This window comes from Phascolarctos cinereus, unplaced genomic scaffold (genome assembly GCF_003287225.1).
Source record: "Phascolarctos cinereus isolate Bilbo 61053 unplaced genomic scaffold, phaCin_HiC Scaffold_5;HRSCAF=322, whole genome shotgun sequence".
NCBI classification, from domain to species: domain Eukaryota; kingdom Metazoa; phylum Chordata; class Mammalia; order Diprotodontia; family Phascolarctidae; genus Phascolarctos; species Phascolarctos cinereus.
Window position 1 is genome coordinate 78531776 of NW_027555958.1, and position 27772 is coordinate 78559547.

Genomic DNA, 27772 nt, shown 5'->3' on the forward strand with positions numbered 1-27772 from the left:
GCATTTTCTTAAATACTGTGCCAGGCATTATGTTGGGATGGAGGGGTACAAATAAGAATGAAACAAACCCTACTTCAAAGGGAAAGTCACTGAATCTCTCCGAGTCTCAGATTCCTCATTTATAAAATGAGGTTGGGCTGAACGACTTCAAGGTCCCTTCCAGCTCTAAATTTACAATTCTATGAGCCTATGAAGCACCAGATTGGAAGGTCATGAAACAGGAGAGAATGTAATGATTTGGGTTGGGGATTAGCAAGAAGGAATGTCACTTTTTCTTTTGAAATAGAAGGAAGAAACTCACATTAAGTAACATAGCATTAGAACTGAAAGCGGGCTTTAGAAATCATCTAGATGAACTTCCTTATTTTATAGATGAGGAAAGTGAGGCTCAGAAAGTTGAAGGGATTGCCTAAGCTCATACCTCAAGTATGTAAGATGAGTCACAGACAATTGTAGAAGAGGATAGAAAGGGGGTAGAGAGAGCTAGAATTGGATGGCCAAGATGGCAGGTGAGGTTAACTGCTGAGAACAATGGGGACAAAGGTGGATTTGGGGGCTTGAGTAGAGAGGTTTGGAAGAAGCCCTGTGAAGAATGTGATAAAATTAATAAGCCATGAATAAAATAACTGCCTTGAATGTAGCAAGAACGACCTAGTAGAGGTTATACAGAACAGATCTGCACGGTCTAACAATTTTCTTCGGCAGTACCTAGGATGTTCCTGGTGTTCAAGGAACATCAGCTATAGAGTTCCCGGACATGGGGCTCCTCCCCTGCCTTCTTACCTGAAACCCCACCTACTCCGCCCCTTCCCAGACCCCGCCGTTCCTTCTGTGGTTCACCGTCAACAGAAATACTGTCCAATTGCAGTGGCCCTCACCTGGGGAAAGCTCCGAGTTGATCAGAGGGAGTGACGTTTGCCTAAGCCAATCAGAAAAGTTTCGGTCTTGGAACTGTGCCAATCCTACTGGGAGTTAGGTGCTGGGTGGGGTTGCACCTGGCTACGGTGAGTCACTCAGGATCCCAGGCAGCTCTCTCTACCAATCAAACCACACTGGGGCGGAGCACCAACCAATCGGGAGTGGCGGGAAGTGGGGGGGCGGGATCCCACCTGGTGGCTGTGGTTCAGTCTGGGCGCGGCGGTTGGGGAAGAGGCTACTCTTAGGCTCTGGGCAGCTTGGCCAGCGGCTGGGATCTGGAGATCCGATCGGGATCGGGATCAGGATGGCGGAGCGGGACGGGCGGAGGCATCTTCTCTTTTTTTTCACGGTGGCGACCCTATGTGAGTGCTCTGGGCTTTGAGGAGGGTCGTTGGAGCAGGATGGGGGTTGGGTCCTCCACCCCCTTCCAGGCTCGGCCCCCACCTGGGAAATTGTTTTGGCCCCTCCCCGTAGGCATACACAACGTGCTTCTCCGTCCCCCCCCAATCTGAAGCCCTACTAAGGGCTTTCTGCCTTTGTGTGTTCTCTCTCTCCTTTCTGTCTCTCTCTCTCCTAACACACACATACATATATACAAATGAGATAATATTTGTAAAGCGTGCTTAACACAGTGTTAGGCACATAGTAGGCGCTATACACATTCTTATTCTCTTCCCTTCCTCTATACATAACCTACATACACAATTGTGTCCACCCGCTTATTTCTCCCATATACTTATACAACCCAGTGAGGGGGCTCTGTGGCAGACCCACATATATGAGAAATAGCTCGTAAAATTGCCTTTTGTGTTTTCCCACCACCTGGCTGGGGTCACAGCTTATGGTCGACTGTGGGTTGAGAAGCGAAGGGGCTGAAGATTTCTATCCTGTTGCCGAGGAGACCTTTTCTTTAGCTAGTTGCCTGATTTCATGGGAATGCGCCGTCCCTCCCCCTCTCCCTTTTAGTCTTAATTCCTTACCATTTGAAAGTCATGGTTGTTGCTTCAGGGACCCATTTATTTCTAAATTGGACTAAAGTTGAAATTTGGAATTCCACAAACAGGAGGAACTTCCCTAGACTCCTCTCCTACTGTTCTACCTCTAGAGAACTTTATCTTTGTTGTTGACTAACTGACCATTCCCCTTGGGGAGGGGGAAGTGTTTGTTGATTGGATGGACTTTTTTCCCAGCCCAGAAAGACACTGCCCTTCCTCCTCCCCAGGGTCTGAGTTTTTGTTTCTTTCATAAACTCCCTTTCCTCTGGAACAATGGGAAACACTTTTGGTGGGGCCTGTGCCTTTAGATACGTCCGTTTAGGTTAGCTGTCCCGTTTGTGTGTTGGTTAGTCTGTGTCACAGCCTATTTGCACCTGTATATATGGAAATGAGTTATATGAATGTTTATCTGGCTTATCTGAGTATCTGTGCTTGCCTTGTTTCTTTTCTCGTTTTTCCTCTTTCCCCTTGGTTTCTTTTTCGTTTCTCTTTCTTTTTTTCCTTCCTTTTCCTTTTTCCTTGTCCTCTCTTTATACCTTAGAAATGTACTGGTTTTGCTTAAGTCCCTCGTGCCATAGCTAAGATTCAAGAAGTTGATCCCTTTTAGACAAAATGTCTTCTTTGAATTGCCAGAGACAATCTGACAGTAGCCTTTTTCTCTAGCCAGTTGCTTTAAGGGGTCAAAAGTTAATGAATCATGGACTCTTCTTTTCTGTCCTCTTCCCCTAGTTTCTTTTGCATCTCATGGGAATTCCCAGGCATTGTGACCCAGGTTGGGTAGTACTTTTTATTAGATGGCTTTGTAGTCTGGTTAGAGAATGGAGGAAAAGATAACCTAGAGAGATGAAAGAAAGAGGAAAGGACTCATATGGTCAAAAAATATTTATAGCAGCTCTTGTTATTATTGCAAAGAACTGGAAATTAAAGGAGTGCCCCTCACTTAAGATATATGAATATACTGAATATTATTGAGCCATTAGAAATTATGAAAAGGACAGTTTTAGAGAAACCTGGGAAGTCTGACGTCAGTCGATGTAAGGTGAAGTGAGGAGAGCTGAGGATAGAGGAACAGCTGCTGCAGAATGGGGATCTTCAGAGTAATGGGTGAAGTAAAAGAAAGTGAAGATTGATTTAGTAGAGTTGACTTAGGAGTATAGTTGAGTACAAGACACAGTAGGTTCAGAGAATGGTGAAATTGAATAAGGCTTAGAGTCAGGAGACCAGGGTCCTTGAGTAAATAAATCACTTTTAACTTCTGGATTTCCTAATTATTTGTTTAAAAAAAATTTCCTATCCTGCCCTACCTCACAAATTTTTGGTGGGGATGAAATAAGATAATAGGTTTGAATGTAAGATAGCATTATCAGGTGATCACTGCCTCAGAATTGAGACCTTTTACTTGGGTTCCTGAAATGGACTAGGGTGGAGAATGCTATGACTGAGATCAGTCTGGGGAGAGCATCATGGGATATTTAGTGGGTGAAGATGAAGCAGAGGGGAAGTGTATTTTTCTAACTCCCCACTGGTAAGATTTGGAAAGTAGGGCTGCTCCTGTGTTTGACATTCTCTCATTTGGCTGCTTAAAGCATCTGAGAGCCACTCCTCAGGCCTGTGTTGGCCTGTGTTTCCCCATTCTCCAACCCATCTCTTCTGCTTTAATGGGCAAAGATGAGTTCTTGGGGGGTTCCACAATGGGCTATGCTAGCTGAACCTAATGTTTTGAAAAGAGCAGAGTTCTCTTAGAAGGATACCTCACAGGGTAAGGAAGGGAGTTGAAAGTACAGGCTAATTCAACCAATGTTTGTTAATTGCCTATTATGTATAAGATACTGTACTAGGCACTGGGAATACAACCACCAAAATGTAATAGTCCTCAGGGGCAAGTGGAGAAGATAAATAGGCGTGCCTAAGTCTCTTAGATTGTGTGAGCTCTTTGGAGTGTAGGGATTGTGATGTTATTTATATTTGTGGCCATAGCACATAGCAGGTGCTTAATGTTTGCTGAATTAAAAGCTCACTCTCAATCTGGGAAGTTTCTTCATAGCTATTTTATGGAGGAAGGGAACCTGCTATTCTCATTTCCTCTGAGGACCAAATTAGAAGGAAAGGCTAGAGATTTAGGGGCTAGATATTGGGGAAGTGAGAGCTATGAACTAGCAGAACCAGTGACTAAGTGAGGTGGTTAGAATCTCCTTCCCAGGAGTTCTCCAAGCATAGGACAGACTTTGTCAGGCTGGAGTTCTGATATAATTCTACATGGGAGAATGTTTTGTGGCATTTAAGGGATAGTAGAGAACATGGGGCTTGAAAGAACTTGGATTGAAACTCTTATCTGTTCCATTTTGTGTAGGTCCTGGTTTTCTGTTGCCAGGCATTTCAGGTGGAGGAAGAAGAGCTTGTTGCCCGGCTCCTGGTTCTGTCTATCTGTTAGCTGTGTCCCCATGTTTCCTGTGCTGTATTCAATTTTTTTGGTCTTATTTCCTGAATTCCATGTAATTGTTATGGAAATGCTTGTTTTCAGGCTACAGATGGGTTCCTCTGGGGATTATTACTGGCTGGCTGTAAGATAAGAGATGTGGTTAACGGTTCATTAACTTCATTGCCCTCCTGTAGCTGGAGATGTGGGGGCCTGTCCTGCTCTGAACTTGTTTCATTGAGTGGGAGGAGACAGGACACAGATGCCAACAGGAATGAGGGGTTGGGAAGGTGAGTCAGTTCTCTCCCTCCCTCCCTTCTTCATTTTCCCATTCACCTTTGGCTATCCTTGAACAAACTTTGCCTTAAATCCTGCGGCAGGCAATAAAAAAGTAGGGAAACAAACATTTACCAATCACCTACTCCATGCCGGGAGCTTTACAAATGTTATTTCGCTTGTTCCTCATGACAATCCTGGGAAGCTGGTGCTATTATTATCCTCATTTTACAACTGAGGAAACTGAGACAAACAGGTTGAGTGGCCTTACCAGGGTCACACAGCTGGCACACCTGTCCAAGGCCAGTTTTGACCTGTTCCCAGCTCTAGCCCAGCACTCTCTCCACTGTGCCACCTAGTTGCCTCAATTAGGAGAACTAGGAAACATTTTTTCTCTCCTTTTTCTTTTCTTTTACCTGGTACCTTCATTCTGCTTTTTTGTTTCTATTTCCAATATTCCTCATGCTCAGGGACTAGTCCAATTGGTACCAAGTTGGAGGTGGTTTTTTTTAAAAACCCAGTCCTGTTAGGAGTTTTCAGCTTTGACAATCTGATGTAGGCATTTGGTTTGTAGCTAAAGGTTGTGTTTTGGGCTGAGACCTTAGATGATGGAAATGTCCTCCTTTTCCTTAACAGGAGGCCCCTGAATCTAAGGGATAGTAGTGGTAACAGTGTATATCCTTTCCCATGTTTGCGGATATGATAATAAGTCTGATACCTCTTCTCCCCCCCCCCCCACAACCTTGCGGTGGTGGGTTGAGGAAATAAGACGACTTGTCATAAGTTAAAGAGAAAAATCAGTTTCCTCATATACAGAAGAATTAGGGAGTTACTGTAAGGATTTAGATCTGACCCTGGAGTCTGTTTACTTTCCAACAGTTTGAACAGAACTTAAATGGTCACCTTTCACATAGGGGAATTCTTGCATTGAGTAGGAGGTTGGACTAGATAACCAAAAGGCCTTTTCTAACTCTGATTCAATGTCTGGCTCTGGTCTTGGTCAGGAACCACATGACAGCTGAGTGGCCAGCCTCAGGAACAGTCATGAACTAAAACTAGCCCTTCCCTGGGAATTCTGCCTGTGACTCTCTGCTAAGTGAGGTTTCTGTCTAAAGTCCAGTTCAGGTAATCAGCTCTCTAAAGTGGGGGTGGGATGATGCTGTAGGTTGGGGAAGGGCCGGGACAAACAGGAAGCTTGGCGCCAGGCCCAGGACTGAGAGTTGGGCGGGTTCTCTTGTAATGATGCCTGGACAGGTCTGGCCCAAACCCCCTGGCAGGGATGCAGGGAGGAGGAGCTAAGCAGGTAGAACTGGAAATTCTACTGAGAGGGTGGGATGGAGAGTGAGAGTGAAAACTCTAATTTTGCTGCTACTACCCCTCTTTGCCATCCTCCTTGGGCCATGCTAGGTCCTATGTCACTTAGTGTGCAGCCAAGGATGGACAGCTTCGGGCTTAGCCCAGCCTGTTGGCAGGCTCATTGGGTCTTCTCACGCTACTTATTCCTGCCCTGCCCTGCCCTGCCCTGCCCTAGCCCTACCTTGTCTTTTGGAAGTACCTATTAGCCTCAGACCCTTCTGGCTCAGTTGGAAGGGCTAAGCCTGGTTTTCAAGAGCAATATTTTTGCAGTGTAGTTAAGACATCTAGTTCTAGGGAGGTAGGAGTGGAACAGAAAGAGATGAGAGAAGGTGAAAACCCCAGGCCCAGGTTCCAGCAATATTGCTTGGTCTTCTTGAAATTTCTACTTCCCAGAAACTTCTCAAGCACATACATCTTATTCTCTGGCCCTTACTTTCCCTCTGTTCCATTTACTAGACTCGTATACACTCAAATCTTAATTATTTGGTCTCATTCTTTATCCACTATTCTTTCTGTTTTTTTTTCTTTTTTACTTGTATCCCTTGATCCCTTTACTGTAGTTCCTTTTCTTGTATACTTTTTGTTGTCCTCCCCCCCTCCCCAGTCTTTGTTTTTGCCTTCCCTTTTTTATTTCACTCTTCCCAGTCTCCCCCATCTCACTTGTGTATGCATCGTTCTTTAGCATTCTTCTCCTGTTCCCTATTTTCATTGATTTTCTGAACTTTTCTAAGAACAGAACTTTCAAATGAGACTACTTTTGCCATCAACCACAAAGGAGGGCCTACTTTTTACTGACACTAAATCTGGTTCTTGACCAATTTTGTCATGGCAGTTAGTTCATCACTCTTCTACCTTACAGGTCAAGAATGTTGACCAGTCTAAACGACCAGGGTTCTTTAGAAATTTAGGTCCATATGCATTCAATTACCTGTATTTCTTCTTCTTCTTTTTTTGGTTAGGAAATGTGGTTAAATGACTTAACCCAGGGTCACACAGCTAGTAAATGTCAAGTGTCTGAGGCTGGATTTGAACTCAGGTCCTCCTGACTCCATGAATGAATGAATATGGGAAGGTTTTCTTATAATGGAAGAGGAACGGTTTATAATTTATAGAAATGGGTTGTGAGAAATCATAGAACTAAAAATTTGTCCCTCCTGTTTTTCAACTCTATACTGGTTTCAGGTAATCCAGCCCGATGCCTAAGCTATCTTTTAGCGTGGACCCCCCAATCTGCCATATGTATTAAGATTCCTTCTAAAAGGTGTGGTTTTTTTTCTAGGATGTTGTTCACAGGATTTATAATTGCTATCCCATATCAACAAGGTGACCTACTACTCTGCAGATCCTGAGACAAAATAATTATATCTGCCTATCTCTACAGTTACATAAAATCAAAGTAATGTAAATTAATATATTTCATCATTGATTTTTTCTTTCTTTCTTAAAATGTACTTGTGATTCATTAGCCCAGAAAACTGCTAGTGCGGACTCGTATCTCTTCATCCTAGGGAGTTTGCTTGAGTACTAGTTGCCTTGTCCAGGGTCACACAGCTAATGTATCTGAGGCAGGACTTGAACCTTGGTTTTCCTTACTCTGAGACTGGCTCTTTAGCCACTTTGTAGCACTGCTTCTCAGTCATCAGTTGTACGTCTCCCTCCTCTGTTTCTCAATTCACAGATACCCATGTTACCCTTCTTTATACCCTCCTTCTTTGGGCCCATCCTCTCTCCCTCCTTGAGAATAGGAAGCTGAACAAAATTATAATTCATTAATTTAATAGCCTAGAACTTTCCAACCATACTGTGTCTAGGAGTAAGACTAGGATGAGGTTAATGGGGTTAATTTGTAAAGATTCAGCCCAGAATTGGATACAGTGCTCCGTTTAATAATTTTAGAAGCAGAGAGCCAACATTTGATATATTGCTTTATACTATTTGTTGTTGTTAGGCCCAGTAACATGAATACATAATGCCTATGAGGAGTGGAATTTCATAAGAGGAAGAAATTTGAATAATAAGAGGAAGTGAAAATGCAAACAGAATTCTATTATGATAAACTTCAAGGGAGTGGGATAGTGTCCAGACTTTTCCATTGTACCTTAATTTCATCGTCATAAATGCTTACTGAACTTGGAGGGGGTCTTTGGGAATTACCCTAAAGCATCTCCCCCACCCTGTAGTTTCCCTGTCATTGTAGTCTGTTTTCTAACATTGATTCTATAAAAATAGCAATGTTTTACCTAGGAAATAGTGTCTATTCAACAGTGCTAGGCACTGTGAAGACAATATAGAAGAATAAGATTGTTTCTACCCTCATGGAGCTTATGGGCTAATAGAAAAGCTAATGTACATACACAGACAATTAAGGTAAAATGGTTTATAACCTAAGGACTGTTGACAGATGTTTCCACTGCTGTGATGAGAATGAAAGAGCTTTGATTGGCTTGGTCCATCCCTCCTTCCATTCTGTTGCTGTTCCTGACACTTTGGAGTGAGTGATACCCTTCTTACCTTCCACACCGGTGATTTTATGTCTTTGAACTGGCTGCTAGAAATGTTTTTGTGCCACTCTGTGTGAGTGTGCATGTACGTGAAATGTGTGTATGTGTGTGTGTGTGTGTGTGTGTGCGCGCGCGTGTGCCCGTGCCCTACTCTGAGAGGTATTTTCATTAAGACCCATATGCAGAAATGGTCTTGTGAGAGAACCAGGCTGAAATTCCGCAATCCATGTATCTACCACTAGTCTCTCTCTGCTAAACTTCAGTTCTGCATCACTGACTGCCATTTGGACAGTTTGAATTCGAAATCCCATAGGCATCTCAAACTGAATGGCCAATGCAGAACTCACTATCTCTTCCAAACTTGCATCTCTTCTGAACTTTCCTATTCCTGTTGAAGATACTACCTTCCTTTCAGTAATGCAGATTCACAACCTTGGTGTCAATCCTCAGCTCCTCACTCTGGCTCATCCCACGTATCCAAATAGTTGTCAAAAAAGATTCTTCCTTCACATGTTATGTATATACCTTCTCCTCTCCCCTCACATAGCAATTGTTCTTATATTATAAGAGCCTCCTAATTGATGTCCCTACTTCAAGTCTTTCCCCACTGTATTTTATCTTCTATATGGCTACCAAAGTAATTTTCCTAAAGTGTAGGTCTAACCATGTCACCTTTCCCTTCCTGAGCTCAGTGAATTCCAGTGGCTCCCCTTAGGATCAAATACGAGCTCTTCTCTTTATCGTTTAAAGTTCTTGACAGCTTGGCCCTGCCCTCCTTTTCTACCCTTCATACACACTAACCTTTCCACACACTTTATTGGCCTGCTGTACTGGCCTGCCTCCTGTTAACTTACTGCCTTTGTGCTGTCTTTCCAGTAAGTTTAGAATGCTTCCCTCCTCACTTAGAGTTAGACCAGATGGCTTCTGTGGTTTCTTCTAGCTCTGGATCTGTGATCTCCATGAAACATCTCACCTCTGCCAAAGTGCCCTGGATTGTAGATCTTTCTGCTTCTCCCAACTACTGTCTTCCTCTCTATTGTTAACCTTGTATCTTGTATCTGTATAGCTTTACAAGTGTTATGTATATACCTATTTATTTATATGTTGCTTCCTACCTTTGAATGTAAACTGCTTGAGGGCAGGAACTCTTTATTTTTCTCTTCCCTCCTTCCAGTGCCTAGCTTATTTTGTTGTTCGGTTGTTTCAGTCATGTCTCATTGACAGTCATGTCTTCATGACCTCATTTAGGGTTTTTTCTTGACAAAGATACTGGAGTAGTTTGCCTTTTCCTTCTCCAGCTCATTTTACAAATGAGGAAACTGAGACAAGCAAACAGATTTAAGTAACTTGCCCAGGGTCACATGGCTAGTAAGTGGCTGAGGCTGGATATGAACTCGGGTCTTTGTGACTCCAGTCCTAGTGCTCTGTCCACTTAATGAATGCTGGCTTAGTTGATTGACCCAATCAACTTCCTGGAAACTGGTGTTACTCTATAGACTTGCCCAAAAGGGAAAGTGAACTGAGTACTGACTTCATTTCTACTCTTTAAATGTTTTGACTTATGTCTCTGAGTGACTGAAGCCCAATATTTGATCTTTACAAACTTGTCCACTTTAACTGTCACTTCTACTATCATGAAATACTTTAAGCATCCACCGTTCCTTTGTCAACACGTTACTGAATCCAAGTGTGTATATTTTCAGGGCTTATTTACAAGGGAAGAGTATATTCAGAAATATTACAAACTGGTACCAGGAATCAAAGTGCATGAAAGCTTCTGACTGGAAGATACTTTGGTTGCTTCTGTAGCTTGTAAAACCTAGCCTAGGCTAGCTTTTCATCTACAGTCTTCCTAATAGATTCTGCAGTAATTGAAGGCATTGGAGTAGGAAGGAAATGAGGTCATGGTTACTATTTTGAATACATACATGAGAGGAGGGGTATGTTATGATGGCTGAGAAAGGAAGGTGAATGGAGCAATCTTGGCAGAGACTGTAAAGCACTTTATCAGTGAGAAGCTTACCCTTGATCTTTAATACAATGAAAAGAGTTCATTTCAGTGATTTCCTCTACTAATGGACTCTAGATTAAGTCAGAAGACCTGAGTTCCAGTCCTGTCAGGTGGTGACCTCAGGCAAGTCACTTCATTTTCTTGTCATTATTTATCATATGGTAGGAAATGAAAACAGCATTGTTTGGTATTGTCATTACCCTTGCTACTGGTGCCCTGCCTCCTAAAAATACTTTGTGGTTATTTTGTATTAGAGGCAGCTTGGCATATTGGAAAGAAAGGCAGCCTTTAAACCTGGAGAACTTCAGTACAAGTCCTGTCTGTGGTAGATAGTGGCTTTGGGAGCCTGGGCAAGTCACTTAACTACTTTGTACTCTAGGTGACTCCTAATCAAGTCAAGAAGCATTTGTTAAGCGTTTTACCATATGCTAGGACTATACTAAGTGCAGGAATATAGAGAAAGGCAAAAACAGGTCCTGCCCTCAAGGAGCTCACAGTCTAGTGGGGAGACAACATGCAAACAACCATGTACAAAGAAGTTACGTACAGAATAAATTGGAAATAGTCTTGGAGGGATGGCACTAACAATAACGGGGACTACGAAAGGCTTCTTGTAGAAGGTGGAATTTTAGCTGAGACTTAAAGAAAGCCCCGGAAGTCAGGAGGTAGAGACAAGGAAGGGAGAGAGTAAAAAGTCAGAGTTGGGAGGTGCCGAGTGGTAAGCAAGGAGGCCAACGTCACTAGATCATAGACTATGTAGTGGGGCAGGGTATAAAGTGTAAGAAGACTGGAAAGATAGGAAGCAGGTTATGAAGGGCTTTAAATGCCAGAAGATTTTATATTTAGTCATGAAGGTGATAGGTAGTCACTGGAGTTTACTGAGGTGAGCAGAGGTGACATTTTTGAGACTCTGCATTTAGGGAAACCACTTTGGCAGCTGAATTAGAGGATGGATTGGAGTGGGGATAGACTTGGGGCAGGCTAGCCAACCATTAGGCTGTTACAGTAATCAAAGTGCAAGGTGATAAGGGCCTTCACTAGAGTGATGGCAGTGTCAGAGGAGAGAAGAAGGTATATTTGAGAGATGCAGAATGAAATAAATAGAACCAGGAGAAGAATTTTTACTATAACAACATTGTAAAAATTATCAATTTTGCCAGACTTAGGAGCTCTGTTCAATGCAGTGATCAACCATGATTCCAGAGGACCAGTAATGGAGCATGCTGCTACACATTTCCTAACAGAGATGTGATAAATTAAATATGTAGAATAAGAAACACATTTTTGGATTTAGCCAATATAGGAATTTGTTTTGCTTGACTATGTATATTTTATCACAAGAATATTATTTTTATTTTTTCAATAGGGAGGGGGAGGTGAGTAAAGAAGATAATTTTTAAAAAGATTGCTATAGTTGAGGTAAGAAATAAAAAGGTCTACACAAGGGCAATAGTGATAGGAAAGAAGAATGTATAAACTCTGTTTATGATTATAATTGTGGGTGTAATATCTAGGTATATATATGTCATCTATGTGTATCTGTTACACTAAAATTAGAACTATAGTTATTGATGTTAGATATGCTAGAAGAATGACTATCAAATTTATGAACTGTGATTTTGTTTAAGTTTCTATTCCCAAGGCTAGCTGCTATTTTAAGTAAGGGATATGCTTTAATTAGGTTCCATAGAAGAAGAAAGTGTTTTTGTATTTCACATAGGCACTTAAATTTCTAAGCGGTAAGTTTCATATCTGGTATCCAGGCCCATCAAAGACAATTTCATGTGCTAATAGCCTCAGTGAAGACAGAAGTTCTTATTTAATCTTGGGGAGAGACCACTAAATAAAAACATACTTCATGAATTTGATAAATTCTTCCTTTGTTAAGAACATAAACGTGAGCTTCATCTTTAAAAATGAGTGAAAGTAAGTAGGAAAAGAGAAGTTGGTGTATTACTCCTTCTCAAATAGACCCCTTTTTCCTTTTTCCCATCTATTTTCTTGGCTCATTCCTAGACTCTGATAGTAGATGTTTTGTATTTAGACCTGTTTCTACCCCTCCCCCGCCCCTTCAAAGTGGTACAGTTCTAGGTTTAAATCCTGATTCTGATGTCTTGGGCAAGTCCTGAGCCTCAGTGTCCTCACGTCCATAATGAGGGGCTAGGACTAGATGACCACAAAAGTCCCTTCTGCATGTAGATCTGCAGTCCTCTGGTTGCCTTCCCTTCTCTTTAGCTACTTCATTTAGTGGAATCGGTTCTATATCAAGAGTCAAGACTTGTGTTCCAGTTCTAACTAGTTTAATTAACTAGTTGTACCACCTTAGGCAAGTCACTTTATTTCTGTTTCTTCCATGGTGGCTGTGAGGACAAAATGAGATAATATATATATAAAGTGCTTTGTAAATCTTTAAGTGCCACATAAGTGATAGTTGTTTTAATTCATAAAAAAATGAAGATAATAGTCTTCCTACTTCTCAGTGTTATTTTTAATTCAATTTTATTTTTAAGAATAGTTTGTTTCAATCAGCAAAAATCTACGTTCTCACCCTGTCTTAATTGAGAACAAAAGAAAAACAAAACCCATTACAAGTATATATAGTCAAAACAAATTTCCATGTTGGCCCTGTCCAAAAAGATATTTATCTCATTCTTCATTCTTAGCCCCTTCACTTCTCTGTGAGGTAGGTGGCATATTTCATCATTAGTCCTCTGGAATCATAGGTGGTCATTATGTTGATAAGAGTTCCTAATTCTTTCAGTTGTTTGCTTTTATCATATTGTTGTTATTGTATAAATTGTTCTGGTTCTGTTTACTTCATTCTGCATCAGTTCATACAAATATTCCTAAGTTTCTTTGAAAACTAGAAATATAGAAATCATTATTTCTATAGCAAAATAGTATTCTATCACACTTACATTCCTCAACTTTTTTCTTTATCCATTCTCCAATTTATGGGCACTCTCTTAGATTCTCATTCTTTGCCACTTCAAAAAGAGCTATAAAGATATATTTTTTTACATCCTTAGAGTTTGTTTTGTTTAGGACTGACCCTCCCTTAATATGTCCTGTCTCTGATTCCCACCTTTTCTCTTTTCCTCTTTGCCTGTCTCCCAGTTGAGTGAAATATTTTTGTGACCAGTTTGGATGAGAGTGAGGTTCAAGTGTCAGCTGTTTTCTCCAACGCCTTCTTCCTTATTTGCATAGATGTTTACTTGTGTAACTTGATTGTGTGAGATAATTTTCCCTAACCACCTTTTCTCTATTCCACCTCCTCTCCAGTATGTGCCTCTTCCCCTTTCTATTCTCCTAAGATCATCAAGAGATACCCAAACCACTCCTAAGGCCTTGTCTAATTGCCCTGGTGATAATAGGGTTTAGAGGTGACACAACGTATCATTTCTTCATGTTTTAATGTAAGAATTTTATCCTTGTTTAGTCCTTTGTCATTGTTCATTAATGTCTGTCTTCTTGAGTTGCTCTTCACTTCTGTGTTTGAACTTCAAAATGTCTTCACAGTTCTGATCTTTTCATCAGGAATTTTTAGAAGAAGTTCTCCTTTGCCTCCTAGAATATTATCTTCCAAGTTTGCTTCTTTTTTATGTAGTGGTGGCTGTTAAATCATGGGTGAGCCCGACTGGCTCCTCGGTACTTAAATTCTTTTTAGTTTTTCCTCTGGCTTCTTGAAGTCATTTTTCTTTGACCTAGAAAATCTGAATTTTGACTATGATGTTCCTGGGAATTTTCATTTTGGGATTTCTTTCATGACATAAATGGTAGATTCTTTTATTTGATTTCAACTTTTTTTTCAATTACAAAACATTTGAACATTCATATTTAAAAATTCTGAATTCCAGATTCTGTCCCTCCCCTCCCCCCTCCTTGGGAAGTTAAACAATTTGATATAGATTGTACATATTTAATCATACAAAACATTTTCATATTAGCTATGTTGCAAAAGAAAACAGACCAAAAAAACAAAAAGAATAAAGAATGTTTTTAAAAGTATGCTTCAATCTGCATTCAAACACCATCAGTTCTTCCTCTGGAGGTGGATAGCATTTTTCATCCTAAGTCCTTCAGAATTGTTTTGGATCATTGTATTGCTGAGAATAACTAAGTCATTCACAGTTGATCATCATAGAATCTGTTACTGTATACAATGTTCTCCTGGTTCTGTGTATTTCACTTTGTATCAGTTCATGTAAATCTTCCCAGGTTTTTCTGAAAGCATCTTGCTCATCATTTCTTATAGCACAGTAGTATTCTATCACAATCATATCACACCTTGTTCAGTCATTCCCCAATTGATGGCATCCTCTCAATTGCCAATTCTTTGCCACCACATCAAGAGCTGCTGTAAATATTTTTGGACATATGGGTCCTTTTCCTTTTTTTTTTTTTAAATCTTATAGACCTAGTAGTGATATTGCTAGGTCAAAGGGTATGCACGATTTTTTAGCCTTAAGGCATAGTTCCAAATTGCTCTCCAGAATAGTTGGATCAATTTATAACTCCACCAACAGTGTATTAGAGTCCCATTTTTTCCATACCCTATCCAATGTTTTGTCATTTTTCTTTTCTGTCATACTAGCCAATCTGTGATAAAGGTGAGGTGGTACCACAGAGTTGTTTTAATTTTCATTCTCTAATCAATAGTGATTTAGAGCATTTTTTCATGTGACTATAGATAGCTTTCATGTCTTCACCTGAAAACTGCCTAAATATCCTTTTGACCATCTGTCAATTGGGGAAGGACTCATTCTTACAAAATTGACTCCGTTCTCGATACATTTGAGACATGAGGCCTTTATCAGAGAAACTTGCTATAAGTTGTTTTCCCCAGTTTCCTGCTTCCCTTCTAATCTTGGCTGCATTGGTTTTGTTTTTGCAAAACCTTTTTAATTTGATGTCATCAAAATCATCCATTTTATATCCTATAATACTTTCTGTCTCTTTGTTGGTCATAAATTCTTCCCTTATCCATAAATCTGAATAAAATGTTCCTTGCTCCCCAAATTTTTTCTGCTTCTTTTTTTTTAAAGGCACTTGGGGTTAAGTGACTTGCCCAGGATCACACAGCTAGTAAGTGTCAAGTGTTTGGTCTGAGGCTGGATTTGAATTCAGGGTCTGTGCTCTATCCACTGCCCCCATGCTCCCCAAATTTGCTTATAATATCACCCTTTATGTCTAAATCACATACCCATTTTGACTGTATCTTGGCATATGGTAGGAAATGTTGGCTTATATGTAGTTTCTGCCAAACTGCTTTGCAGTTTTCCCATCAGTTTTTGTCAAATAGTGATTCTTTTTGCCCTAAAATCTTGGATCTTTGGGTTTGTCAAGCATTAGATTACTGTGGTCATTTACTACTGTGATTTATTTTATTTTTCCAGATGAATTATGTTGGTTTTCTCAAGCTGTAGAAAAATGCTTTTTTGGTAATTTGGTATAGCACTGAATATTTTGGTAGAATTGTCATTTTTATTATACTGGCTTTGCCTACCTATGAGCAATTACTATTTCTCCAGTTGTTTAGATCTCAGTTGTGTGAAAAGCATTTTGTAATTATGTTCATATACTTCCTGGGTTTGTCTTGGCAGGTAAACTCCCAAGTATTTTATATTGTCTGCAGTTTTTTTAAATGGAATTTCTCTTTCTCTTGCTGCTGGATTTTGTTGGTAATATAGAGAAATGCTGATGATTTATGTGGAATTCTATTAAATCTTTCAGCTTTGCTGAAGTTGTTAATTATTTCAAGTAGTTTTTTAGTTGATTGTCTAGAATTTTCTAGGTATACCATCATATCATCTGCAAAAAGTGATAGTGTTGCTTCTTCATTGTCTATTCTAATTCCTTTAATTTCTTTTTCTTGTCTTATTGCTATAGCTAACATTTCTAGAACAATATTCAATAATAGTGGTGATAATGGGCATTTTTGTTTTACCCCTGATCTTATAGGAAAGGCTTGAAGCTTAATGCTTGCTCTTGGCTTTAAGTGTTTTTAAGTAGGAATGGGTGTTTAATTTGTCAAAAGCCTTTTCTGCATATATTGAGATAGTCGTACTCTTTTGGTTGGATTCTTTTAAGATATCTTGAAATAGGATGTTTAAATTCCTTTTTTCGTCATGGTATTTAGATAGTCTATTGATTCTGAAATTTTTTTCTCCTTGATCAATTTTCCAGTTGTTTTTGCTAGGAGATAACTTACATTTTCTTCTCTATGTTCAGTCTTTTGACTTTTAATATTTCTTGTTATTTCATGGAGTCATTGGATTCTATTTGATCCATTCTAATTTTCAGGAAGTATGTTGCTTGGGCAAGGTTTTGTACCTTTTGTGCCAAGATGTTGATTCCCTTTCCAGTTCTTTCTTCCATAGCTTTCATTTCTTACCCAATTTTTTCTTCTAGTGTTCTCATTTCATTTATTTAAAAAACAAACAAACATTTTAAACTTTTTTTTAAATACTTGCTTCATTTCTTCCAGGAATTCTAGTTGAACTTTTGCCTAAGCTGTATTTTTCTCTAAAGCTTTGCTTACAGATGTTTTGGAGTCACCTTCTTCTGTTGGTTTTGTGTCTGTCACCATAATAGAACTTCATGGTTGGATTCTTTTTTCTTTTGTTCATTCTTCAGCCTATTTCCTAACTTCATACTTAATGTTAGTTCTGGATTCTGCTGCACTTCTGGAGGGAAGGTTTGGCCTCATCTTGTTGCTGCTTTCTTAGGGGTTTTGAGTGTTGAATTATCCAGAATCTCAGGGGTAGGCTGGGCACCTGAAAGCTCTCTGTGCTCCCTTAGCAGTCTGATCCAGGTAAAGTCTGATTGCTCTTCCTTTGGTCCGAGCTCTGTAAATACCTGACCTAGGTTTGGGTCAGAGGAACAACTGAAACTAAAGCTCTGTTGGTTCAGAGTGGCAGAATTGTAGAATCCCCTTTGGTTGGAGATTCTTGCCCTGATTATTCTCCTGCAGATTGTGATAGATTCTGAAACTGAGCCTCTGCTCCTGAAATCTGAGCCACACTGTTGCTTCTGAACTTCTTTCTTTCTTTGTACACTACCCGAGGGCTCCCTGTCTGGAAATGCCACCCCCCTTTTCAGTCTGCCTTGGATGTGTGATCCAGAACTGGGTAGTAGGTAAAGAAGCTACCAGTTTGCACCTCTCCCTGTTGAGGTGCTCCAGTATGGATCTGATGATGCTCTGGTGAGGGTCTGAGACCTCTTCTTGGTCTGGTGCACAGCCCCTACCTGGGCATGTCCTCTTGGCCAGATCCTGTCCCCATTGTCAGCAGACCCCTCTCTCTATTTCCCTATTTGGAGCTGGGCTGGGAAAATGGCTGTGACTTTTTCTGGATTTCCCTATCAGGATTTAGTCTGATACATTTTCTACATCTATTTGGAGGAATTTTATGGAGGGGAGCTTCGCCGTATACTGCTTCCTACCATTCTACTGTCTTGGCTCTGCTTCCTAAAATTCAATTTTGTTTTCTTTTCAGTTTTGAATTTACCCTCTTTTCTTACCTATTAGAAAATTTGAAAAAAAACCAACCCCAAATCATTGCAAATATGTATAATTAAGCAAAACAAATCTCTGCATTAGCTATGTCAAAAAGGAAGAAAGAGAAAGAAGGAAAAGAAAAATAAACATCAATTTGCACTCTGAGTCCATCAGCTCTCTGTCTAGAGATGGACAGCATGTTTTATTATGAGTCCTTTGGAATTATAATTGGTCATTGTGTTTCTCAAGTTTATTTTGAGGATCAAATGGGATGCCTATTAAAATACTTTGAAAAACATAAAATGCTGTACAGTTGCCAAGACATTATTCTTTCCTTCCACCTTTTCCCTGCTTCCAGTAGTAATTACTGTTCCATGAAATCGTTTGCTTCAATTTGGTCTATTATGATTTTCTGAGAGTTATTTTTTTGGGTAAGATTTTGTGACTCTTGTTCCAGGCTATTCTCTTTTTTAGCCTTCTTCCATAGCTCTCATTTCTTTTCCTGTTTTTTTCCTTTACTCTTCTCTTTTGGTTTTTAAAATCCTATTTTAACACTTTAAAAAAATCCTTATTTTAATTCTCCCAGGAATTCTGGTTAGATTTGTGTTCAAGTTGTATTTTTCTTTGAAGCCTTGCTTGTAGATAGTTTGTTTATTCTGGGTTTGTGTCTTGAGCTTCTCTTGTTACCATGATAACTTTATGGTGGGGTTCCTTTTTTGTTTGCTCATTCTTCCAGCCTATTTCCTGATTTAGGACTTGATGTTCAAGCTGAGCTCTGAGCACTTTTGGGGGGAACATATGCTCTGAATTTCTATCCTCTTGTGTCCTACTATTTTCACAGCTCAGGCTGGGGCCTGCAAACTTTTGGAGCTCCAAAAGTGATATGATTGCTCTGCTCCACCACCTCTATTGGCAGGGCTCCCCTTCTGTTCTCTTGGGGATTGGGTGATGGATGACCAAGTTGCCAGCTGGCATCCTTTCCTGCACCCTAGATTGGGACCCCTGGAATCTCTTCCTTAAGAGCTTCTTGACCTGTGGTGCCTAGTCTCAGCTCTCTTTCATTCCCTGGGTGCTGGTGTACCTGGCTCTCCCCTACCCAGACCCAGACCCTAGTGTCCACAGACCTCTCTATCTCCCCAAGTCACTCTGGACTGGAAAAATGACTCACTGTAACTTTTTCTTACCTTTCCCAAGTGGAATTCAATCTTGGTATATTTTCTAGGTCTTTGTGGAGGAGGTTTAATGGAAGAGCTAGGCTTTACTTCCTCTTCTTCTAGCTATCTTGAATTTGACCACAGTTTACTTCAATAGCATGTATTGAGTAGTAATTATTATTTGTTAAGCAAGTGATTGAGCCAATCAAATGTCATGTTAGAGATGGTTCCTGGGTAATCATCCAATTGGGATTTTTGTTGTCTCAGGGAGATAGATTAGAAATGAAAGAAGTTTTGTGAAAAGCTGTTTTTCCATCTTCACTGAGAGAAGACTAATTGAACTGAAATTGTAGGAAATATTTAAGCCAGATATTAGGGATAACTTTGGGGGGGGCAGTTGGGGTTAAGTGACTTGCCCAGGGTCACACAACTGGTAAGTGTCAAGTGTCTGTTTTGAGGCTGGATTTGAACTCAGGTCCCCCTGACTCCAGGTCCAGTCCTCTATGCACTGCACCACCTAGCTGTCCCCAGGATAACTTCTTAATGAAAATGGGTTGCAAAACTTAGGAAGTGATGAAGGAGGAGAGTGATGGAATCTTCTTCCCCGGAAATTTCAGCACAAGAGAGACTCCTCCAGAGGGTTATAGTGGCAAGAATGTTGGATTTAGAATCGAGACACCTGAATTCAAATCCTGGCATTTGTGTCCATGGACACATCACTCAGCTAACTGCCCTGGCCGTGTTTCCTCTGGGAAATGATGACGACAACAACCATTTATAGAGCACCTATAACATGCCAAACGCCCTGCTAAGTGCTGTATAGATAGGATCTCCTTGATCCTTACAGCAGCCTTGGGGGGTAGGTGCTATTACAATCTCCATTTTACAGATGAGGAAACTGAGACCAACAGTTTAAGTAACTTGCCCAGGGTCACATAACTTCAGTAAGTGTCTGAGGCCAGATTTGAATTCAGGTCTTCATGACTCTAGGCCTAGCCTTTTGGGCTACCTGGCTGCTCAATAGTAAATAACTAAATTACCTGTTTCACAGGTTTGTTGTGCGAAAAACACTTTGCAGACCTCAAAGTTTTATGTAAATATGAATTACAAAACTATAATTGGAGGTTAGAGGCTAGGTTGAGTAGTGTAAGTGGTTCTTAATATTTATCATTCATCTGTCCTATTTGCCTTCTTAGCCAGGTGTTTCTCTTCTTTTGTCATGTTTTTTTCTTTTTTTTTTTACCTGACCTAGCTCATCTTTCTCCCCTCCAGATTGTTCAGCATTGGGCGGTGTCACAGTCTATACTTCTCAACAGCAAGTTAAAGTAGACGAGAATCAACGTGAGTGGGATGAAGTGGGAGGTGGTGGGATGGGGGGGATTGAAGGGGATGGAATGGCTTTAGGAGTAGGGGTGAAGGAAACAGGCCTCATGTGGGCATTAGGGGTTCCCTTTTCACTTTGTGCCCTAGTTTCACTTGTCATCTTCCTGTAGCTGCCACACTGTCCTGTTCCTACGCGGGTTTCTCCTCACCCCGAGTGGAGTGGAAGTTTGTTCAGGGAAGCACAACCAGCCTGGTTTGCTATGACAGCAAGATCACTGGTGAGTCACCAGGGTCCTCTTTTATTTTTTATTTTATTTATTTATTATCATTTTTTTTTTTAGTGAGGCAGTTGAGGTTAAATGACTTGCCCAGAGTCACACAGCTAGTGAGTGTTATGTGTCTGAGGTTGGATTTGAACTCAGCTCCTCCTGACTCCAGGGCCGGCGCTCTAACCACTGCGCTATCTAGTTGCCCCACACTGGGGTCCTCTTGACAGCCTCCCTAGTCCTCAAAGTGCTCAAGTCTGTGGTAGAAGCAATTGTGCCATAACCTCAGAGGAAAACATGGAGCCGATTTAGTGTCAAGATAGCCCCTCTAGCTCTTCTGCTAGATGTTACGGGGGTGGTGAGAGAAGGCTTTCTGGGACCTTTGGATTTAGGGGTGCTTACGAATTTGGTGTGTCATTTCTACTTTCAGTCTTAATCTTTCTCACTTCATTGTTATCTCCTGGCAACCACAGCTTCCTACCAAGGCCGGGTCGTGTTCTCCCAGACTGGTATTTCTTTCCATTCTGTGACCCGAAAGGACTCGGGATTGTATACGTGTATGGTCACTGAAAATGGTGGAACAGAATATGGAGAGATCACCGTGGAGCTCCTTGTGTTAGGTATGGAACCACACAAAAAAGAAACAAACCTACATCATGACCTCTCCTAACCTTCCTCCTTCAAGATTCATTGTCTTCTTCCTGTAATTCTAAAGGAAATTCCAAGGCTTAGAAGGGAAGCGATTGTTGGAAATGCCAAAGCAAGAAGGACTCAGAAATGAACCTTGTGGTGCTTGGGACGGGAAGGGAGATGGAATCCTCAAATCATATAGAAATTGAGGGCATCAGGCCAAAGGCATATGGAGTATAATGGTTGGAATCCAGGAGAACTGGATTCCAGCTTTCTATCATGGCTAAACCTGACATGCCTACCGTCAAGGGTAGCCTACTGTCAGGATTCAAGTAAGATTTTATTGTGTGTATGTATGTAGGTGTGTATATACACATTTTATTTGATTTTTGGCTAGTCAGTGGAGTTAAGTGACTTGCCCAGGGTCACACAGCTAGTAAGTGTTATGTGTCTGAGGCCAGATTTGAACTCAGGTCCTCCTGAATCCAGGGCTGGTGCTCTATCCTCTGCACCACCTAGCTGCCCCCTATACACACATTTTAAAAGAATAAAACATGATGCCAATGCAAGCTCTCATCACTCCTCCCTTTCCTTCTATTTCTCGTTCTTTGATATTTGTGGGGTTTTGTTACTGAGCCCTCTAGGGGGGTGTTGCTTGTCAGTGACCAGCTCTCCTTACCCCTACCTTGTACGTAAGCTCGGTGTCCCTCCTTCTTTTCCTAGTGTCCCCATCAAAGCCCACAGTCAGCATTCCATCTTCAGCCACCATTGGGAGTCGCGTTGTGCTGACCTGCTCTGAGGAGGATGGTTCTCCGCCTTCTGAGTACCAGTGGTTCAAGGATGGTATTCTGATGCCTTTGGATCCCAAGAACAGCCGTGCCTTCATCAATTCTTCCTATACCATCGACTCCAAGACAGGGGAGCTGGTATGAGGGTCATAGGTGCTAGGGGGGGTGCAAAAGTAGGAAAAGGAAATTGAGCTGAATCCCTCGAACTTTGGGAGAGGCCTGGACTCTCCTTGGAGCAAGAGGCTGACTTATGTCCTCTCCACCAGGTGTTTGACACCCTGTCAGCTTTCGATACAGGGGACTATTCCTGCCAAGCATACAATGGGGTTGGGAGTGCCAAGACCTCAGAGGTTGTACAAATGAAAGCTGGTGAGTAAGAGTGGGGAAGGGATGGGATACCAAGTCTCTATAAAGCAGGGCTGGGGGGGTTCATGGGCAAGTATCCTTCTCCCTGCCCCCCCAATCTTTCCCCGGCTTTGTGTTTGTTTGGCATCAAAGGCAGCTTGGGTTGCCAGGGCTGGTGGCTAGGTTAGGTAATTAGAAAAAGGCCTTGGGGAACAGGTTCCTGATGCCTCCAGTTTTGTTCTACAGTGGAACTGAATGTAGGGGGCATTGTGGCAGCTGTTATTGTGACGCTGATCCTCCTTGGGCTCCTGATTTTTGGCATCTGGTTTGCCTACTCTCGAGGCTATTTCAACAGTAAGTGTCTACCCCATTCTCCATTCCTGTTTTTCACCTTCTCCTCTTTCCCTATCACTCATCCCCACTTCCCACAACATGATGGACCTTGCCTGGGTTCTGGAGCAGTTACATTATTTAGTCCTCTGTGGAGGTGGGGTAGGGTAGGGTTAGGGAGGGGGGGATATCCTACCGTGTGGACCTAGAAGAGCATCAAGCAGAGCATTGCCTGATGTTTATGGCCCTGTTTTTCCTTTTCTTTCAGGAACAAGTAAAGGGTGAGTGAAGTGCTGGGCTCTCCTTTCTTACCAGACACTTAGAGTTGCCCTTAGCCAATAGGAGTTTCCGAAGCTGAGAGCAAGGAGATGGGAGCTACAACCCAGACCTGTGATGGGGCTGGGGATGAGGATGGGGATGGTGGGAAGAGCCCAGCCTGGGAGGGAGGACTACTGAGTTCATGGGCTTCCATATGTCTTGAAATATTCCATTCCTGGTACCCTGTGAGGTTGGAAGTGGGGCATTATCTGGCTTTTAAACTGCATATCAGGGGTGAGAGGACTGACCATCTGTCTTTGCTGATTTATTTTCAGGAGCACCAGTAAGAAAGTAATCTACAGCCAGCCTTCTGCCCGCAGTGACGTGAGTATGCTGGGTTTGGACAGGAAGGGTGTGCGCCTTTAGGAAAGAAGAGGGGAGGGTTGTCTTGCCAGAATGGATGGTGTTTCTAGTTTGTGGTGGTGGCACTTTAGTCAGTGGGAATTACAGGGAATTTACTTGGAGTTTTGTTTTCCTAGGGAGAATTCCGACAGACGTCATCATTTTTGGTGTGACCCCAACCTATCTCTTCTCCTGTCTTCTGAGTTTGTCCTTTTTGGATTCTGCTGGACTCTGACTTCCTGACATTTATAAATTTCACAGGATACCTTATTTATTTTCTTAGTCCATCTCCTCCTAGGATTTTTTTTAAACGATGGCCTCCAGCCAGGGCTTCTGTGTGTGTTTATGGATGAAGTGGAGCAATAATACCCTGTCCTGCCTTCCCTTCTCCCATCACTGATGGGCTTGCCTGGACCATATTTAAGGTTTCTAATCCCCATCTCTTCTTAAGAATCAGGTAGATTGATGCCTGTTCCCCATCACTAACTCTTTACCAGCAGACATGGCCAAGCTCCCAAGAGTGAATACCTTCCTTTATATGTTCTGAACTTAACCCCCACTTGGGGTCTTAGGACATTTGGACTCCCCCAGGAATGGGGAGAAGCTGGGGCCTGAGGCCAGAACGTTGCTTCTCAAATAGGCTCAAGAGATTGGAGCTGTGGACTCTGAATGGTCGATTGGGAGCGAAACGTCTCTGGTTTTCTGGGCTCTCCTCTCAGTTCCTTCTGTGACAGATGCTTCTAGAGGATCCTCTAGCATCTTCTGGGCTTTGGAGCACTTGGCAGTTTTACCACTTCTGCAAGACCAGCTGGATCTTTTTTGTGGAGGGGGCTTCAGGGCAGTGAGAGCTCTCAAGAAAAAAAACACCGTGACAAGATTGAAGACCCACTGATCTACAGAAAGTAGATCTAGGGCTGGAGGCTCAAAGCATTAGCCTTTCTTTGATGGTGACTGATAGGTTGCCTTTTCAGAAAGGTGTGTGTGAGGGAAGCCTCAGCTCCCTGCTGAATTACAGGATGTAGTATATGTTGTGTATGAATGTCATTTTAAATAAAAATTTTTGTTTTGTCTAAGCAGTTTGTTTTGTGTATGTTAGGGGCATGAGATCTCAAAGTTGAATAAGCCAGTTAAATTCAGGTATTTACTGCAGGGGACAGGATAGGCCTCTACTGCCCTCTAGTGGGCTGTCATTAGTGCTATGGGAACACAGTGATGATTGAAGGAGCACAGTGAATCTGATTACATATTTCTTTATGCTAGGCTTTGGAAATTGGAGGACAAATGTTAAAGCTTCACATGGCTCTATGAAATATCCCTAGATTACTGGGATTGCAAATAATCTTGCAAATCTTTGGTCTTTAAAAAAATTCTTTTTATTGTGAATTTAACAATTATCAAAGAAGAAAAAACTGAACTCTTATGTAGAGTTTTTTTCCCCTGCTTTTTAAAAATTTTATTTTGAGTCACTTAAAATTTTCTAAATCAGTGATTCAGATAAAATCATAGATGGCATGCTTGTCAATTTCATAAATAATGTAAATTTGAGAAGACTAGTTAAGATGTCGGTTGACAGGATGGCAATCCAAAATGATCTCAACAGGCTGGAACAGTGGTCCAAATTTTAGTAAGATAAAATGTAATAAAATAAATGTAAAATCTTACACTTGGGTTCAAAAAAGCAACATCATTAAGTACAAGATGGGGAGAGGCATGACTAGGTAGCAGTTCATCTGGAAAAGATCTAAGAGTTTAATGGATTGAACCCTTGATGTCAGCTTTCGCTCTGAGTCAGCTTTATTATTACAGTCACTTTATCTATGATAAAGACTATCTTAAGGGGCAGCTAGGTGTTGCAGTGGATAGAGCACTGACCCTGGATTCAGGAGGACCTGAGTTCAAATGTGGCCTCAGACACATAGTACTTACTACCTGTGTGACCCTGGGCAAGTCACTTAACTCCATTGCCTAGCCAAAAAAAAAAAGACTCTCTTAGATTCCATTGAAAGGAAGCAGTCAGATGAGAGATGCTGGTCCTTCTGGACTCTTTCCTGGTGAGAGCACATGGTTAAATTCTGAGTCCATTATAAAATGGGCATTGATAAACTGAAGAACATTCAAAGGAGAGTGACTAGGATGGTGAAATGCTTGAGAAGTCATTATAATATAATATAGAAGGAAATGGGGCACTTTAGTCTATAGAAGATAAAATTTAAGGGGACCATGAAAGGGAATACAATTCATTCTGTCTGCCTTCAAAGGACAATACTTGTAGCAATAGGTAGGTAAGAGTTACAGAAAGTTATGTTTTATCTTTAAGGAAAATTTCTCAAGGGTTGGAAGTTATCCCAAACTGGAATGCACTGTCTCAGCAGATGTATATTTTTTTCTTGCTGAAAGTCTAATCCAAGTCAGATGACTGCTTATTGGGGATGGTTTTTTTTTAAATTTTAAATTTTAAAAATTTATTTTGATTTACCAACAATCACTTCCATATGCTTTTGAGTTTAAAATTTTTCTCCCCCTTCCCACCACCCTCCCCAAGATGGCGCACAATGTGATATAGGCTATACATATACATTCCTATTAAACATTTTCACATTAGTGATGTTGTAAGGAAGAATTAGAACCACTAGGAGGAACCACCAGAAAGAGGAAACAAAACAGAAAGAAAAAAATAGAAAATAGTATGCTTTGATCTATGTTCAAACTCCATAGTTCTTTCTTTGGATGTGGATAGCATTTTCCATCATGAGGCCTTTGGAGATGTCTTAGATCCTTGTATTGCTGGGAAGGGTTAAGTTTATCAATATTAGTCATCGCACAACGTGGCTGTTATTGTGTGCAACGTTGTCTTGGTTCTGCTCACTTAGCATCAGACCATACAAGTCTTTCCAGGTTTTTCTGAAGTCTGCCTGCTCATCATTTCTTTTTTTTTAGTATAAATTTATTTATTTTTAGTTTTTAATATTCACTTCCATAAGTTTTTGAGTTCCAAATTTCTCACCCCTGCCCCCACCCCAAGATGTCATGCATTCTGAATACCCCTTCCCCTGGTCTGCCTTTTCTCTTCTCTCCCTCCCTTCTCTTATCCCCTTCCCCTTCTATTTTCCTGTAGAGCAGGATAGACTTCTGTACCCCATTTCCTGTATTTCTTATTTCCCAGGTGCATGTGAAAACATTTTTTTAAAACATGTGTTTTTAAAACTTTGAGTTCCAAATTTTCTCCCTTCCTCCCTCCCCACGCACCCTCATTGAAAAGGCAAGCAACTCAATATAGGTTGTATACATGTGCAGTTATGCAAAACACTTCCATAGTAGTGTTGTGAAAAACTAACTCTATTTCCCTTAATCCTATCCTGCCCTCCCATTTATTCTATTCTTTCTTTTGACTCTGTCCCTCTTCAGAAGTATTTGCTTCTGATCACTCTCTTTCCCAATCTGCCCTCTCTATCACCCCCCCTGCTCTCTTGTCCCCTTCTCCCCCTATTTTCCTGTAGGGTAAGACAGATTTCCATACCCAATTGAATGTGTATGTTATTCTCTCCTTAAGCCAAATCCTATGAGAATAAGATTCCCTCATTCCCTCTCACCTTCCCCTGTTTCCCCTCCACTGTGAGAGACTTTTCTTTTTGTTTTTTTTTGTGAGATAATTTACCCCATTCTACCTCTCCCTTTCTTCTCCGAGTATCATCCTCTCTCATCCCTTAATTTTATTCTCCAGATATGACCCCTTAATCTTCAACTCACCCTGTGCCCTCTATCTATCTATCTATATACATACATACAATTTTTTCCTTCAACTACCCTAATACTGACAAAGTTCTCATGAGTTACAAATATCATCTTTCCATGCAGGAATGTAAACAGTTCAATCTTAATAAGTCTCTTATGATTTCTCTTTCCTGTTTACCTCTTCATGTTCCACTTGAGTCCTGTATTTGAAAGTCAAATTTTCTGTTTAGCTCTGGTCTTTTCATCAGGAATGCTTGAAAGTCCTCTATTTCACTGAATGACCATTTTTTCCCCTGAAGGATTATACTCAGTTTTGCTGGGTAGGTGATTCTTGGTTGTGATCCTATCTCCTTTGCCCTCTGGAATATTATATTCCATGCCCTGAGTTCCTTTAATGTAGAAGCTGCTAAATCTTGTGTTATCCTGATTGTGTTTCCACAGTACTTGAATTGTTTCCTTCTGGCAGCTTGTAATATTTTCTCCTTGACCTGGGAACTCTGGAATTTGGCTACAATATTCCTAGGAGTTTTCCTTTGGGGATCTCTTTCAGGAGGAGATCTGTGGATTCTTTCA

At 41.1% G+C, this 27772-nt stretch overlaps 1 protein-coding gene across 2 annotated transcripts; it reads left to right on the top strand.

The window, feature by feature from the left end:
• Positions 1-1106: 1106 nt before the first annotated feature.
• On the top strand, positions 1107-24540 carry F11R (F11 receptor). Of its 2 annotated transcripts, XM_020972088.2 has the most exons (10): positions 1107-1280; positions 20398-20466; positions 20619-20726; positions 21188-21334; positions 22068-22270; positions 22399-22501; positions 22724-22831; positions 23076-23088; positions 23401-23449; positions 23605-24540. In XM_020972088.2, exons 1-10 carry the CDS (start codon positions 1223-1225, stop codon positions 23638-23640), a joined length of 894 nt encoding a protein of 297 aa, XP_020827747.1. In that variant the 5' UTR covers positions 1107-1222; the 3' UTR covers positions 23641-24540. The 2 variants fall into 2 exon arrangements, with proteins under 2 accessions (XP_020827747.1, XP_078011153.1); XM_078155027.1 differs by lacking the exon at positions 23076-23088.
• Positions 24541-27772: the final 3232 nt, after the last annotated feature.

Bases quoted from the DNA above. Each gene is read 5' to 3' on its own strand.
- F11R (XM_020972088.2), top strand. From the start codon at position 1,223: ATGGCGGAGCGGGACGGGCGGAGGCATCTTCTCTTTTTTTTCACGGTG. The intron at 1,281-20,397 runs GTGAGTGCTCTG...TCTCCCCTCCAG, and splicing joins TTTCACGGTGGCGACCCTAT to ATTGTTCAGCATTGGGCGGT. The intron at 20,727-21,187 runs GTGAGTCACCAG...TGGCAACCACAG, and splicing joins CTATGACAGCAAGATCACTG to CTTCCTACCAAGGCCGGGTC.